Raw genomic sequence first — 17,963 nt, 5'->3', positions numbered from 1 at the left:
CTCTATTCACAAAGGCATCTAAGCTGCCCCTTTTTCTAGTGCAGACCAACACTTTCCTGCAACTTATAGTCTTTGAGACTTATATGGAAAAGTTATACGGATAAATTCAGTGATTTATCCAAGATCTCCCAACGAGTTTGTGTCAGAGAAAGGACTTAAACTCTTATCTTCTAACTGTTAGTCCATGCTGCCTTTTGCCTGCATCTCATACACACATACTCCTCCTATACATATACTATACATATGTATTTGTATTTGGCTGGTCCTGTTTCATTAGTATGAGGAATTCCTGGCTATGGACCCAGAAGTCCAATTCATCTGTAACTAAGTTGTCTGGGATTGTCAAGAGGTTAAGTCAGTTGTCCAGAGAGATACAGAATATGTATCAGAAGTAGGATTCAAAACCAGGTCTTCTTGACTTGAAGGGCCATTCATGGTCTACTAAACCAAGTCATTTCACATATTCACATATATTTATGTGTATTTGTGTATGCATGTGCAAATGAGAGAAAGAGAGAGATAGAAACAAGACAAGAGAGACAGGAAATGGTGAAGTTTGTCTTAATTCCCATCAGAAGTCAATGCTTTCTGAAGTGTGTCCCTTCAGAACCCTTCCACATGCCTGGATGATCATGGTAGAAAGGGAGCGTTTTAGGCTCTATTTGGTTGACAGTTTGCTTTTACGGGATCTTTTGTCAGTCCATCTTACTTTCTTAATATCCTCAGCACTTCCATCCCCTAATTCCTGACAGACAGTAAGAGTTTAATATATGTTTGCTGACTGATTGACTGACTGCAGGAGCAGAGATGCTACCATACTCATCTAAAGAACACAGGCAGAGGACAGCAAGGTGACACAGTGGATGGAGGGCCAGTCCTGGAGTCTGGAGGACCTGGGCTCAAATCTGACTTCACTATGTGACTGTAGTCAGGTCACTTAGTCCTGTTTGCCTAGCCCTTGCCCTTCTGTCTTAGAGTTGTTATTAAGGCAGAAAGTAAGAGTTGAAAAAATGATAGTAAAGAACACAGGTGAGCTCTTATTTTGAAAGTTAGGGTTTCTCATTGCAGCAGATGAAATTGTGGAAGTCAGAGCTCCCAATAGGCCTTCTTCCTGGGGATTCTGAAAGATGGTTCCAATTTATTCAAATAACTCTGTTTAAAAGAGCTCAGTCCCTGTTTAGTTCAGCTCAGCCCTGGATGAAGGTGCGCACCACTTGTCACACAGACACTGTGAATTGGCTCAAAAGATAAAATTTCAAAATCAAGCTGACACTTTTTTGAGATGACTAGCCCCTCCAGCAGCCATTTAAATGAGGAGTTATATCAGTGACACCAGGACTATCAGGAGTCCTCAGTCAGAAGAAGGGAAACAGCTTCCCTCCAGATTCGATAATTCAGGACTGATTTAATATTCACCAAGAGATATTCAAACACTGGCAGTTTTGGTTTTGTTCACCGCTTCCCTCCCCCCATGCTGCCTTGATTAGGGGTGCAGGACATGACAAAGCAAAAGAGAGTAAATGAGCTACAAAAAAAGGCTGATGAAGTCACATAAGGGTTAGAGATTAAAAGAACAAACTCCTGATCTCGAATATCTCGCTCCTAAGAAATAGCACAGCATGAGGCAGCTACGTGGCTCAGGGGATAGAGAGCCAGGTGTAGGGATGGGAGGTTGTAGATTCAAATTTGACCTCAAGACATTTCCAACCTGTGTGACCCTGGGCAAGTCACTTAATCCCTATTTCCTAGTCTTTACTGCTCTTCTGCCTTGGAACCAATGCTTAATGTAATAGCACAGCTACCCTAAATGGGCTAATCAGTCTCTCACAGGGAATGAAGGACTTTGATCTCAAAGGAACAACAAAAGCCATCAGATTTAACCCTCCCACTTCATATATGAGAAACACGAAGTATAGATAATTTGATGATTTGCTCAGGGTCCTTGATTCTATTAATGACAAATAATAGCTAGCATTTTTATAGTTCTTCATAAACACTATCGGGTTTTATCCTCACAAAAACCTTGGGAGATTGGTGTGATTATTTTTTGAAATGAATTAATTAGTTACATTAAAATTCCCAGATATTTCCCTCCCTCCCTCCCTCCCTCCCTCCCTACTCCACACTAGAGAAGGCACCATTTGACAAAAGATATATGTAAAGCTATGTTCAGCTTGTTTCTATTCATCAGTTCTTCCTCTGGGGGTAGGTGCTATTATTAACTCCATTCTACAGATGAGGAACTTAAGGCACAGAATGGTCAAGTGCCTTAGCTATTATATGGCTAGTAAGTGTCTGAGGCTGGATTTGATCTCAGGGCTTCCTCACGTCAAGTCCAATTCTTTATTCCTTGCATCATCTAGCCTCCTATGGATCTGAGGTGGGAGTTGAATTCAGTTCTTTCAGATTCCCAGTCCAATGACCTAGCCACGGCACTGATGGCTCTTGTGGGAAAGTCAGAGAATATGGATTCTGAGGAAGTTAAGCCAGCTATTATAATAAATTGTTATTGTTGTTAGATGTTAGAGCTTAGTGGTCATATTCTCTTTCTCCTTACTTCTCCCCTCTCTCCCCAGCAATTTAATAGGTGTGAAAATCAAGGTCCAGAAAAAGTGAAGTGAATTTTCCAAGGTCACAGAGATATATGCAGGGCCAGAATTTGAACCTGGCTCTTCTGACACTGCTCATCACACTATAACAAACCTGTCCTCTAAGTTTAGCTGCAGCCCCTGGAGTAGGGTGGAAGGGGTTAATAGTAGAACTTTTAAAATTTATAACATTTCCCTTAGTTAAAATGGTAAATACTATCTTGTGGGGAGGAAGAATGATCTTTTTTTTTTTTTTCAGATCCTTACCTTCTGTCTTAGAATCAGTAAGTATCAATTTTAAGGCAGAAGAGTGGTAAAGGATAGGCAGTTGGAGTTAAGTGACTTGTCCAAGGTCATGCAGCTATTTGGAAGCGTCTGATGGCAGATTTGAATCCAGGTCCTCCCAACTCTATCTACTATACTACCTAGCTGTTCTGAGGAAGAACTGTCTTTATTTAAAAAAAAAAGCAAAGGTAAAATTTAGGATGACTTCTTCACATTTATTACATAGGAACCAATATAGTGCAAATTAAAGGTTAAGAAAGATGAGATGATGAGGCATCGCATAGTTTGCCATGAGTACTTCATTTCATGTTTTTAGCTTTGGGGATCTCATTGCATTTAAATAGGTGCTAGAAGGCCAACCATGTTTTGGTTGTCTCCCTGAAAAATGCCAGGTCTCCCTCTGAAAAATATGTACTGGTATGATGGGGGTGGGGTTCAGGTTTATTAGTTATCTTTTAAAATATTATATATTTGTATACAAAGTGATATATGGATTACTATAGTGATATAGAAAAAAGAAAATAAAAAAATCCTTATAAAAAAAGAAACTATGATTTTAATAATCCCCATTAGTGGGTTGTGCCATTTCATTGTCACACTTTATTTTTAATCCAGGTGACAAAAGGAGCAGCTTGCAAAGCCTTCACTGTGGTTCACTTGAAGACACCCCTTACTCGGAGTGTTTGTGTGCAGTCATGAAATACCCCGTTCAGTTCAAAGGCAGGATAACTTGTGCAGTAAGTAAGTGGAGAACTTCTAGTGGATGGCATTCCTGTCAGTTTCCTGGCAATGCCTTCAATCCATCACGAATGGGATAACTCAGCGGAGAGGCTATCAATATCCCAAAGACTTTTGCTTCCAATCCAAACTTCCCCACATGAAATGTATCTGATAGTCAGAGGGTACAAACCCAACCTCCTGCCTGCATCAGAAGAGATTTGACAATAAGGCTGAAGGGTTTTTTCTCCAAAGGCTGTCCCATTTCCCCCCCTTTCTCTCAATAGAAATGGTCTAGAGGGTAACGGGGATTGGTTTTCTTTAAGATTTTGAGAAGTGAACAGATGTAACAATTTTCTATAATTTGGTTTGGTGCAGATGCTGAAATGGCGCATTCACAATAAAATATATGCAGTATATGTAATTTCATCTGGATGTTCTGGGGTTTTAAAGCAAAAATGTGTACCTGCAAGCTGTTTTATGGTTTCTCAGTCATAATTGTCTCTGTTACACAGGCTGCTACAGAGGCAGCTCCTTCTTCATGTGCGAGCTTTTAAACAATATCTTGATAATTTTGTGCATTTCGTAAGGCATAGTCTTTCTTCTCTGTGTTTAGCTCAGAAACATGTAAAATGACTTAATTTCTCTTTGTAGTAAATTTATGAAGTAAACACATCAAAAAGGGGAGTTGGAGACAATCTGTATAAGCAACATGAGGGCTACAGAGACTAGAACAGAACCAGTTCAGAAGAGGACAAAAATTCTAGGTTCAAAACCCATCCCTCATAGTTATTCTCTGTGTGACTGGATAAGTCACTTAAACTTCCTGAGACTCTGTAAAATAAAGGAATTAGGCTAGATGGCTTCTGAGATCCCGCCCAGCTCTAGAGCTATGAACTAGAAAGAAGCTTCAGCTGAAACATTTTGGAAAAAAGGCTGGAAAAAAAATAGTGTTCACTTCCTGTCACCACTTTATTATAATAAGGATGGGAGGGAGATGGTGGAAATGATGGTTAAAATCCTTAACAGCTGCTGTTTGATACCTTTACTCCAGAGAGTATGTACTGCTGATGGTGGTAGCATTCCTCGAGGGAGATGGAAAGAATGTGGAATCAGAACATCATGGAGAAATGAAATTTCCAGAATGAGTGTCAATGCTGTGTGCCCTCAGCTGGCTGCGTGATTGGCCCTCCAGATATCGGCTCAAAGTCTGACTGCTCTATTACTCAGGGCTTCAAAGAGGCATATTTGCAGAGCCAAGCAAAGAAGGGGATAGTTCCATGCTAAAGGTTGGATAGTTACCATTGGGATTCCATTGGTCTTCTCCTCCCAACACGAACAAGAAGTTTTCCACTTCTACCACACAGTGATGGGCACTGTTATAGGGCATAACTGTGGGGAAAAAAGATGAAAAAAATAAAACACCATCAAGATGTATATCATTTTCTATCTTAGAACTCGATAACTTGGCATACCCGTTATTTGCCTTAATCAAGGCGTGCAAAATCTGAGACTACAAACAGTGGAAGGGAGCATGAGGCAGTAAAGCAGGGCACGTGCGAATCTCGAGCTATGTACACAGGGGATCAGTGGTGTGTTGACAGCAGTTTCAGATCCAGCCCCTTTTGATTAATTTTACATAATGTTATTCCACAAATTTCTGCAGAACAGCCAGCTTCTGCTACTTTACTTTCTCAAGAACTCATTTAGTCACTTGCTTACTTAACGCACACCCCTAAATACCTGATACATAGGTGGCGTTCTTGGGGTGAGAGGGGAAGGATAACGGGCATACCACAATGGCCAGAGATGGGTAGCATTTCCTGGGGAACGCTGTGTTACTGTAACCTTGAATATACACCCCAAACTGTTAAGACACTCTGCCTAGCCCGGTTTTTGCTGGCATGCTTTCCATAAGCAGACTCAGGGTGCTTGGTAGCTTTCTATTCCACAGCAATGAACAAGCTGCATTTCCATACAGTTTGAAGTTTTTAAATTAAGGTCCTGCTGATTTAATGCCTTCTCCAAATGTATACGCTTAATTTCCTGTACAATGCCATTAGCAGCACAATCACACATTTTCTATCTATCTACTTAGGAACTCTTCTGTAACAAAGATCAAAACTGTGGCAGCAAAGTCGAAGAGATACACTGTGTTTCTCTCCCCCCCACCCCTTAAAAAATTCTGGTGGTGGTAGCTGGAGGAAGAAGCTCTTCAAGAACCTGCTGAAAATCCAGCTCCTCCAAATTCATTTTTATCTACTTTTCCCATATAGGGATACAAGACCCAGATTTGGCCCTCTCACGATGTGTATGGTTATCCTGTTATTCTGTGTTATCATCCTATCCTAGCTAGGGTCAGTGTATACTTGCCCAGCATTAGTGATCATGCTCTATGCAGAGGCTTTGGCCCAGTGACACCAGTAGGAAAAATGATGTCCTTGTTCAGCTCATCATATGGGCACCTTAAATCTAGGTGAGGACAAATGGGGAGGTGATGTGGATGTACAGGCAGGGAACTTATTGTTTGTCACGGATCAACAGAGCACTTAGGAAACCAGTGCAGTGGGAAATCAATATGACTCAGGGCCAGCTCTTACTTTGTGCTCTTTTGCCAATGCCAAAAAAAAAAGAAAAAAAAAAAAGGAAAAAAGGTGGGGGGAAAGGAAAGAAAAAAGACAGAAAGGCAGTCTTTCTCACACTTGGATTATTCTGGGTGATAGATCTCTCATTGCATTTTGTTTTATTATCTTTTTTCCCCTCAAAATGCAGTTGTGCAAGATAACAAATGCAAATAAAAACAAGGAGAGAGGCATCTGCCTTGCTACTTAGGTTGCAGCATCCTAAGGATTGAGCAGGTCGGTTTCTTAAGTTAAGCCTCTTGTCTTAGGATTTGTGGCTCCTTGTCCCCCTGGCAGTGACCTAGCAAGAGGTGGTTTTAGTTAACTGAAATTTTCATAGTTAGTGATCTTGCAGCCGGTCTTGACAAAGCGATCGGCAGAGAACACTCGATTTTGTGAGAAGGTGCTGATTAGGAATATAGCAGAGAGTTACGAATTACAGAGCTAATCTAGACTTCAGGAGTCAACTTGGGGAGTTCCTTTGAACCTCAGTTCATCTATCTGTAAGATGGCTATAATCACTCTGATCTGGCTTTGCTGATATTGTGTGAGGCAGTAATAAATTTCTATAAAGGCCATTATGAGTAAATTATGGAAAATGTTATTTTTAGAGCATAGAAAAGAAGTGTATAGAGCACTGATTTAGCGTTAAGTAGAATACCTGTCTGTAGAAATACTGGAAGAGACTTTGTGCTTCTATTCAATTCTAACTTCCTCATTTTTGATCTGAGATCGTGAGAAGGTAAGTGATTTGCTCAAGATCACACAGGAAGATGTGTCCTAGACAGGGTTTGACCTCAGGTCCTCCGACTACAGAATCATTACTTTTTGTACTATGACACAAAGGCTTGAATCCTAATTTCAATATTTTGCTACTTTTGGGAAATTACTTTGCTTCTTATTTAATATTTCCTTCTCTATAAAATGGGGATATGAATATCTTCCCTTTCTAGTTCATTGGGTTGTTTGTTGTTTGTCAGTTTGTTTTGTTTTTTATTTTATTGGGTGAATGTTGCTCTTAGGCTTCCGTGATACAGACTAGGTAGGATTCTTTTGTATTTTCTTAGACAATTGTCTAGGGCAGTGATGGGCAAACTTTTTAAAGAGGGGGCCAAAGGAAAGGAAATGCTTATCTGTCTGTTTTTAAGGCAACTCTTTTGAAGTTTCATTGTTTTGTATCCTACTCATTGTATTCGTCAGATTAGGATTAATGTCACTCTGCTGGATAGAACATTTCAGGAGGCAGCATCTGGCCCATCACTGGTCTAGGGTATGACAAGGTTAAGTGACTTGCCCAGTGTCAAATTCAAATAATAGGTACAGCTTATTCCTTCTTGACTGTAAGGATGGTCTAGTAGCCATTGATCCACACTACTTCCTCTCAGGGCCCTAGGAAGCATGAAATGAGTATGGTTGTGAAAGTGTTGTGGAAATTATGCAAACATAATGGATCAGATCATTATTTAAGAATAGAGGTACTAAATACATTTTGGATCTTTTAATATTAACTCAACATTGGTCTACCAACAATTCTTAGCTCGAGAAGCTGATAGATGGTGAATTCGGACTTCAATGCCTCATTCATGTTTTAACTGCCCTGTACACTCTGTCTTCTCCTTTTCCCATCCTTTTCATCAGATTTGAGGAGCAGCCTAGAAAATCAAAAGCTACTCTCAAGGCCCACCTTTGAGAAATGGATCTCATCTACATAATCAGACTTCAAGAAATTCTTCCACAAGTTAGGAAATAGGCCATCAATTGTGGCCACCTCATTTTATGCTTGCTACTTGCATGTATGCCTAAGATCACCATTCACCCAATAAAATAAAAAACAAAATAGCCAACTAAATAAATACAGGCAGTCTTCTATGTAACAAAAAAAATATAATTTTGCCCTTCTTTTAACCTCGGGGGAACTTTATCAAAAAGCATTGTGCCCTCCAAAACTATAACAACTCCTTTTCTTCAGCATGCTGTTTTTATTTTTTTCCTTTTTTGCTAAGGCAAATAATAAATTATTTTTCTTCTCATTCAAATATTTATTTTTAAGCTTCATGCAACCAAATGAGACAGCCTGCACAGATAATGACTCTTGATCCCTTCAAAGTAAGGGAAATGGGGACAAATCTCAAGGTTACCTGATATCACCTTCACGTGCAGACAAATTAATATATTGTTTTAAAACTATGACAGCTACATTTTCTAATGAGAATATTTGACTCTTATTTCTGTATTTTTGTGGCAAATTGATAGCTCTTGAAAGTCATTTGGAAAGGAGAAAAAAATTCCAAATTTACTGAAAAATTTTAAAATTATTTTTTAGTATTATGAAAGCAAATTACATAATTTCTGATTCAAAGCTATAGGAAAATATTTCATGTGTTGGGTGGCCCCTAAGATTAATCTGGCCCTAGTTGCTACGTTTATTGGTTGCTCTTTAAATGACACTGACTATCCCCATGGCCCTCTGCAGCTTTCAGCAAAGGTGAACACCTGCCTCACCCTTCTGAAAAAGGTATTTGAGGAGAAGTTTGTACTCCACGCTCAAATACAGCCCAGTGTGAGTTTTTAGCGTGTCAGTCAGTGAGTTAGAGGGAAAGGGTAAAGAGAAGCTAATCAGGATGAAATGAGATTAAAGGCTGTCTAATTTTACAGCAACTGTGATCCATCAGCCACTGGGAAAGTGACAGTGGAAATGAATGATGGAGACAGACAGGTGGGGCTGTACATTTCACTGATTTATCCTCAAATGCACTGGGCCTTATTTTATTGAGTGAACATGACCGCATTTATCACGACTGTCATCTAAACCCACTTCCCTCCATTTAAAAAGGTCACTTTACTAGGAGGGAGTAGGAGAGAGGCACTTTCAAAACAGATTTAAAATCTAATAACACATGTTTATAAGACCCTGTGCACGAATTCTCAACTTTATTAAACAAACTCATTGAGCTAAAAGGAAAAGGAAAAGACCATTAAGCCAAAAAAGAGGAAGGGCTTTGGTCATCTGAGTCGACACATTCATTTAGTTCTAAAATTCGACATGATTTGTACCTACCATCTCGGTTGCTACAAACACCAGGAGTTATCACAACCTTCAAAAATTAGGTAAAACCTCTCTATCCAATATTTTAAATTTAAAAAAATGAATAGTAAGCAATACTATTAAACACACACATACACACACACACACACACACACACACACACACACACACCAGGGGAGGATATTAATTCACAGTATTTACCCTACAGAATAACATTAATCATCACCCACTCAAGAGACGTTAGCAATTGTTACAAGAGGTAGCTCTGTCACAATTAACTTCTAGAGTTGTTAATTGCTTTTCTATGGCTTTGAAGCTGCAAAAATTGTGCTGGTTTATAAGGTTTATCTCCTGTTTCTCCCTGGATTAGGTACAGCATAATCCACAGAGATGTGGTGTAGTAGAAGGAATAACATGGAATTTGGAGTCAGAAAACCTCTAAACGGCTCTGGCAAGTCATAACCTCAATGGTGCTCAGTTTCTTTCCAATAATACAGGTACTGCCCACCTCATAGGGTCATTAGGAACAAACATCAAATGAGAAAATTATATAGAAAGTGCTTTGTAATCATAAAGACTCTGATAAATGTAAATTATTATGAGAAATGCTCTTTCAAACATTCTCCTTCCTGGAAGCAAAACAGAAAATGAAAGTCAAATGGCCAGAGTATAGATGAATCTCACTTTACAGTTTTTTTTTCTATCATATTAGTTATGTCTGACTCTTCATGACCCCATTTGGGATTTTCTTGGTAAAGACCCTGGAGTAGTTTGCCATTTCTTTCTCCAGCTCATTTTACAGATGAGAAAACTGAGGAAAACAGGGTTAAGTGACTTGCTCAAGGTTACTTGACCAGTATGTGTCTGAGGCTAAATTTGAATGCAAGAAGATAAGTCTTCCTGATTCCAGGCAGGTGCTCTACCCACTGCACCACCTAGCTGCCCTGCTTTACACAATAGGTGTATATGATTTATTCTTCCATGCACAATTAATGAGCACCTATAGTTTTACTGCTTTGCCAGGCATTGATAAAAATTGTCTGACTTAATTTCTATAAATCTAGACACATTTTAAACATGCTTGGAAGAGCCTCATACACGTGACAAGTCAAATCCAACACAACTGATCTGTAATTTCAATGTTCATGTTTTGAGTTTGTTTACATTGAGATACACTTTTAAAAAAAGAGCTAGGATATATCTGTCACAACACTAATGTGTCAGTCTGTCAGAGATCAGGATTTAATCCAAATTTACAAATGAAGTCAAAATATTTTGGGGTACACAGATTCTTTTTATTAGTCTATAATTTCTATTTTCCAGTAGTTTACATTTTTTTCAAGTCATTTGTATCACATGTTTGAAACATCTATGTTTATGCTTATTATCATTTAAATCCCTTAATTTCTCTCTTAGTATCAGTTCTAAGACAGAACAGTAGCAAGGGCTAGGCAATCAGGGATAAGTGACTTACCCAGGGTCACATAGCTATGAAGTGTCTGAAGCCAGATTTGAACCCAGGTCCTCTTTGACTCCAGGCCTGGCTCTCTACCAAGATATCTAGCTGCCTCTAATCCCCTATAATTCTATAGAAAGAGAACATAGGAATTGTCATAGGATTTTGAATTAGAAATGATCATAGAGATTATCTAATTCAGCGGTTCTTGATTTGGAGGCCATGATCTTAACAAAATTTTTTTTTATAGCTGGATTTAAACATAATTAGTTTTTTTTTGTTATTCTATGTGCTTTATTTTATGCCTTTAAAATATTATTCTGTGATAGTGTTCTTAGGTTCACACCAAAAGGTGTGACATAAAAAAGGCTAAGAAACCCCAATCTAGTCTAATCCATTCATTTTAGAGAAGAGGAAACCGAGAGTCTGAAATGAAATCACTTGCTCAGGTCTATGATGCCCTAAGCTGTCTGGATCTGTATGTCCTATGCTTACTGGCCTCAGCATATATGTGCCATGTCCTAGCAGCTTTGGGTAAAAAACTTTGTCCTAATTGCGAGAGGTTTGCAACTGTTCCTTAAAAAGGGAAAATTCTCAGTAAGCCACAGACCCGAGCTTGTTAATTATATCTTCACCCTGTGTAGACACTGCCTATTGCCACTAATGATCAGAGGGTTGGAGTTCCCAATGCTGCATGCCTGACAAAGCACAGAGCTCTGAAAAGAGAATAGAATTTATAAAAATAAACAAAAATAACTCCAATAACTTTAGGCACCATGAAAACCCAGTAAAGAGAATAGATAAGAAGGACATGGTTTATTAGGTCATTGATGTCCTTAGGCTCTCAGATACATAATTAATAATTCACTGCAAGATCTTTATTTTCTGATTCAAGGCCTGTGGGTCAGTGTGATTTCTTGTTTTATAGGGTTTTTTTTTGGTGAGAGGCAGTGTCTATACTAGCTAAATGAATTATTGCTGTATTGATGTAAGGTATCTAGAGTTAAGTATTGGGTGGTGCACTGGATAGTTTACCTTCGAGTCTGGAACGCCAGAGTTAAAATCTTACCTCAGGCATTAATTTCTTATATGATCCTGGGTAAATCATTTGAACTCAGGTTTTTCCTGTGTAAAGTAGGGATAATAAGAGCTTCCCAGATTTGGAGCAAAGTAAAGAGATTTGTGAAGTTTAAAACTATATATTTTGCTGCTATTGTTGTCCGGTTGTATCTTCATGGACCATCGCTATCCATTGGTTTTCTTGACAAGGACAATGGAATGGTTTGCCATTTCCTTCTTCACTGGATCCAGTGGATTTTTTTGTCAGGCAAACAGAGGCTAAGTGATTTTTCTAGGGTTATATGTCTAGGAAGGGTCTGAGGCCAGATTTGAGTTCTGTTCCTCCCAACTCTAAGGGCAGCACTCTGTCCACTGAGCCATCTAGCTGACTCCTAGACAGAGAGGTTAAATGATGTGCTCAAGATCATAGAGGTGGGAAGTATCCAAGGCTGAATTTAAACTTAGGTCAATCTATCACTCTAATCACTGAGCCACAGCGGCTCCTGCAAAACAATATATAAATGCTAACTATTATTACAAATTGTGAATTAAAAAAATAAATATATACTGATAGAGTGCAAGTGTAACTATATCTTTAAATAGCTTTTTTTCCATAATACTTGGTTTCTAAATAGTATATTTTACCTCAGGAATTTATATGGTCTTACACTTTCCATGATAGGGTTGATCCAGGTTCTTGCTCTTTAACTTGATATATTTATTAAAAAGTGGTCCATTTTTGGTTGATTGCAACTCCCTACAGAGGGTATGGACATGCTGGTCCAAGTTAGTCTGGACTTACCACTTTCACCAAGGGCAATGATTGAGTTTTATTATGGATTGATACCAGCTGTTGTGGGTTGGAGCCATCCCTGAGTGCTGAGCCTAGGAAAGGTAGCTGCTAGACCTCAGAAGAGACTGTGAGAGTTGAGCAGAGTTCAGAGAGCAGCATCCCACCTATAGCCTCCTCTTACCCTCCCAAGGACCACTAATGGCTGATCTGTGGCAAAGGCTGTCACACATGCTCTCCCTGACATTCCCTCACGTCCCACCTAGCTGCTATAGGTTTCTCCCCTAAAGTTATCCTTTCATCTTCTCTGGTTATATGTTGTATACGTAGGCATTGCCATCTTGTGTTCCATGTTCCTTCTCCATTAGCATGAAGCAGAGCCTGTTTTTTTTCCCTTTCTTTGACACTGCCAGCATTTCGCACCCAATAAATATTGTTGACTGATTTATTGAATGATGGACTGCTTAAAAAACCCGTGGAGTCTGGGTTCCTGTCTTCAGTCCTGGAGAGGCAGTAGTGTTACCTCAAAAAGCTAAGCCTACAGCTACGGAGAAGAGACTCATAAGGCCAAATGCTAAGTCCTGTTGAACTCTAGGTTTCTTAAGGGGCATTGAAAGTCCCTAATACCCTAGCGTTATGGAAAAATATCAAAGTTTCCTAGATTCTACTTACAAGGTCCTGGGGCTGGAGGCATAACAAGGGAATGAGCTATAGTTAAAAAAAAACACTACAACAACAAAACCAAAACCAAAACAACTTAATTGGAAAAGTATTTGGAGAGTTCAGTTCTGATGGGAAGGGTATTTCTTCTCTAGCAATTTTAAATCCATTTTATTTTGGAGGAGAATCTATGTTTTTAGCTATAGTAAGGTTGGAAGATTTCATAGATCCTTTGGTAAAAGTGGTTCTCATTCATATTTCAAATAAGAGATCCCTCTAGCAACCCCAAAATGAGTTTCTCTTCCAAGGGAAATCCAGAGCCCTAGGGTAATATTGTAGGTCTAGAAGAACTTGAGGCAGTCCTCAGGAGGGAAAACACCTATTTATGTACTGCTATTAGTCTTTGTTATTATTTTTAATTTTTTGTAGGGTGAAATAATGACTGTCCTGTTCCTTATATGTATTATTTTCTTGAGTGCTTGAATGGGAACCCAAGATCCTTTCATGCACTTCACTGGAGACCCAGACACAATCTATAATTTGATATTACTTAGAGGAATCTCAAGGAGGGACAAAAAGAGCAAAAGAAATTGCATTGGAGAGATTCATAATAAACTGGATTTATGAAAACTAAAGTTTTAGGCTCTCTATGCCATTTCATTAGAAAAACTGAAGTATAGGATGAATTAGACTTTCAATTTGGTAGCATAGTTGCAACTGGAAGAAAATGTTTCTGAAAATAACCTAGCTAGATTATTGTCTCTTTAAATCTTTAAGACAGAATCATGTAATTTTTGAAAGGAAAGGAAGTCATCAAGTTCAGTCCCACACCCAAACATGAATTAATTACCTTTGCAGTTCTCCAATAAGTGATTGTTCAGTTTTAGTTTGGAGACCCTTATTGATAGTCACATTATTCTTGTAACAGTCCATTCTACTAACATTTATTTATAATTAAAAAAAATCTGTAACTCCCACCCATTTTTCCTAGTACCACTTCTAGGAACAAGTAGAAGAGTTTAGTCATTCTTCCTTCAAATATTTTAAGATGGTTACCATGTCTTCTTAGTTTTTCTCCTCAGGATAAATATTTAAAGCATTGGAGTATTAGCATATGGTTCAGATGTGTGCCATACCTGGCTTATGCTTTATGAATATCTATGATCCCCAGAGCTCCTTTTGCTGCCCCGCATATTACGTGATTTATAGTATTCTTATCGTTTTTGTTGCCCTCCCCTATGTTTCTAAAATATGGCCTCTAGAAATGAATAAAATACTCCATTTTTAACATGAGCCAGGAAGAATACAACAAAGCACTTTCTTTTCTCTCTCTCTTTTTTTAAACCTTACCTTCTGTTTTGGAATCAATACTGTGTATTGCTCCCAAGGCAGAAGAGCAGAAGGGCTAGGTAATTTGGGTTAAGTGACTTGCCCAGGGTCGCACATATGGGAAGTATCTGAGGTCAGATTTGAACCTAGGATCTCCTGTTTCTAGGTCTGGCTCTCAATCCATTGAGCCACCCAGCTGCTCCTACAGAGCACTTTCTTGATGGAGACTAAAATCACCCTGGCCATTCTGGCTGCCCTCTACTCTATTGATTCACATTAAGTTTGTAATCTCCAGATATTTTTCATATTTAGTCATGTCTCTTCTATTTTATATTCATGCAGTTGAATTTTTGAAGCCATGTGGAACTTCATATTTATCCCAATTAAATCTAATCATATTTGACTCTGTCCATCATCCCAACTTGCGAAAAACTTTTTGAATCTTGATCCTATTATATAATATGTTAGAAATCCCTTCTGCTTTCAAATAATATGGAAACCTTAACAGACATGCCTTCTATACGTTTGTTCAAGTCACCCCCCCCCCAAATATGTTGAATATGATAAGAATGGATTCCTGGAGGGATGTGTACTAGAGACTTCACTTCTGATTGGCATTGATCTACCAATGACTACTCTTTGGATCTGATCATTTGACCAATTCTAAATCCATTTGATCACAATATTTAATTCATACCTCTCTATCTTGTCCAAAGGATGTCACAAAAGATTACCATAGGCATTTTAAAAATGATGTATTCTTTGTCTAAAGCATTCTCATGATCAATTGACCTTGTAACCTTATGAAAAGAGAAAGTGAAGTGAATATTATAGTATGCTTTTGATGAAGCCATTTGGCTGATCATGATTACTGCTTCCCTCTCTAAGTGCTCACCAACCAACCATTTAATATTATAAAACATTGTCAGGCATTAGAATAAAGCTCACTGGCATATAATTTGCAAATTCCACTTTTTTCGCTTTTATTTTTAGAAATAAGAATAGCATTTGACCATCTCCAGTCCTGACCAGTCCGTCTTGCCCCATCCAGATTGAAAAGGCGCTAGAGGCGAGAAGATTCTTCATTTAATATTATTTTTCTATTCCATAATGTTGATAATCTCCTTCGAAACATAAACAAATTAAAAAAGGGAAAAGAGAAGGCAAGTAGAAACAGAGTAGAAGGAAACAACATCCTTTGTCCAGGTGTAAATTTAATCTCTTCCTAAAGAACTCCAAAAGGACGATTAAATAAAAAATAGTTTTCTGGTTAACTGAATCATTATTCTAAAAACCAAAATAAAACAACACTAATGAAAAATAAAGGCTCTAAATTGGTTTGGCAAGGGCAGTGGGGGGAACGACTTATACTGTCTATAGACAAAAGTAACCTGCCAATTGTCAATATTCCCTTTCATTTTGGCCTGGCCCAGGCTTATCCTTGAAAATTATCACTGAGAAAACTTATACAATTAAATACAGAGCACTTGGATCTAGAAAGAGGCAAATATGTCTTGTGTGTCTGAGACTATGACAGAAACAAGTGAGCAGTTACTCCACAATTCTATACAAATTACTAGACGTCTTTGGTTATTTTATTACTAAATAATGAAAACAGAAGCTGAAAATTGTCAAGAAAGGTGGTAGTACAGCCTGTGCATGTTTTTAAAAATTATGATCAATAAGTAAAGAGATGGGAAGGAGAGAGATGTGCAAAATGACTTCTCCAAGAGCCCTTCTAGCTCTAGTATTCCATAGTATACAATTCCACTGCAGCTCCCCCAAACCATTAACTGAGCCTCTCCAGCTCTGGAACCCTGATATATAATTTATCTTGCATCTCCCCCAAATGCACACGCTTGCTAGGTACTCTATAATACTTGTTGATTTGTAGCTTAATCCCTAGGTGCCTTTCTTTTATGCGAGTTGATATCCAGAGGTATGGGGGGTATCCTAAATAAGTGTTTCTAGTAGTTCATTAAGCTAGTAGTGCATTTCTCATTATAAATTTAGTAGATCATAGATTTATTTTTATTTTATTAGAAAATTTTCATTTTATGTTTTCCCCCCCTTAGATTATAATTCTGTCACTACAATCTCAACCCTTTAAGGGGCATTTAACTTTCATCTTCTAATGATGGGATTTCCCTAGTGGTATTAGTTAGCACTTTAAAGTCAAATTATCTTCACTTCTAGAAACTAAGGAATCCTTAGGAAAGAGAAGTGGAAATCAATTTCAATAAAAAATTAATCTTCCTGTTCATGAAACTATGTTGATTTCTTCCAGGTATTTTAATGGATATGTTGATGAAAGACAGGATATATCTTTATCTATATCTACCTATGCATGTGTATATAAATTGACATTTAGTTATATTTGTCTATAGGCACATAGATATCCAAATGTCTATAAAAGTATCCTTATCAAAAGATAATATGTATACATATATATTATTTTGTGTGTACAGATTTAAATATAGATATATTCAGATATAGATATAAAATCTTCCCTGATCCTCCATATCCTTTGTTGGAAGCAATCGCCTTCAATCTTTAGTATTATTATTTAGACCTCTTCCATTTTTTCATATTCTAATTTAGATGTAGTAGGGAGTATGATTATATCTTTCAGCTAGAAATGCTGAAGGTCAAGGCCTGGCAACATCACCTTTGCAACATCTCTCACACATTCTCCTTTCTCTTCTTTGATGCTTCCACCATCTTGGTCCAGATCTTTATCACCTTAAACTTGGATTATCGCAGAAATCTAGTGATTGGTAAACTTGCCTCAAGTCTCTCTCCACTTCAATCTATCCTTCACTCAGCTTTCAAAGTAATCATCATAAAGCACTGGTCTGACTGTGTCACCCTCTTATTCAATAAATTCCAGTGGCCCCCTATCACCTCCAGGCAGAAATAAAACATCTGTTTGGCAATGAAAGCCCTTCACAAACTGCCCTCCCCCATCTCCATCTTTCCAATCTTCCTAAATCTTACAATCCTCCAGAACAATGGCACAGTTCTCCTTGCTTTTCCTTGAACAAGACACTCCATTTCCCAACTCTGGATATTTTCATTGTCTATCCCCTTTGCAAAGAATGATGACCTTCCTCTTCTCTAACTCCTGGTTTCCTTAAGTCTCAGCCAAAATTTTGCCTTCTATAGAAAGGCTTTCCAAATCCCTCTTAATTCTAGTTGCCTTCCCTCTGTCCATTATTTCCAATTCATCTGTACATAGCTTTTTTTTTTCTATTTTCTTTTAAACCCTTGTACTTCGGTGTATTGTCTCATAGGTGGAAGATTGGTAAGGGTGGGCAATGGGGGCCAAGTGACTTGCCCAGGGTCACACAGCTGGGAAGTGGCTGAGGCCGGGTTTGAACCTAGGACCTCCTGTCTCTAGGCCTGACTCTCA

The 17,963-nt window shown here is 38.3% G+C and overlaps 1 protein-coding gene across 1 annotated transcript in view; it reads right to left on the bottom strand.

Moving 5' to 3' along the window:
- The window catches only part of KLHL14 (kelch like family member 14), a 137,351-nt gene that overhangs the window by 32,936 nt on the left and 86,452 nt on the right, over positions 1 to 17,963 (bottom strand). Inside the window, exon 3 of the mRNA XM_044658033.1 lies at positions 4,893 to 4,982. Coding sequence (XP_044513968.1) covers positions 4,893 to 4,982 — 90 coding nt within the window. The remainder of the gene's footprint in view (positions 1 to 4,892; positions 4,983 to 17,963) is intronic.

The sequence above is a fragment of the Gracilinanus agilis genome, chromosome 1 (assembly GCF_016433145.1).
Source record: "Gracilinanus agilis isolate LMUSP501 chromosome 1, AgileGrace, whole genome shotgun sequence".
NCBI classification, from domain to species: Eukaryota; Metazoa; Chordata; class Mammalia; order Didelphimorphia; family Didelphidae; genus Gracilinanus; species Gracilinanus agilis.
Note: the sequence above shows the minus strand (reverse complement) of the source record. Positions and strands in the feature narration are given on the sequence as shown.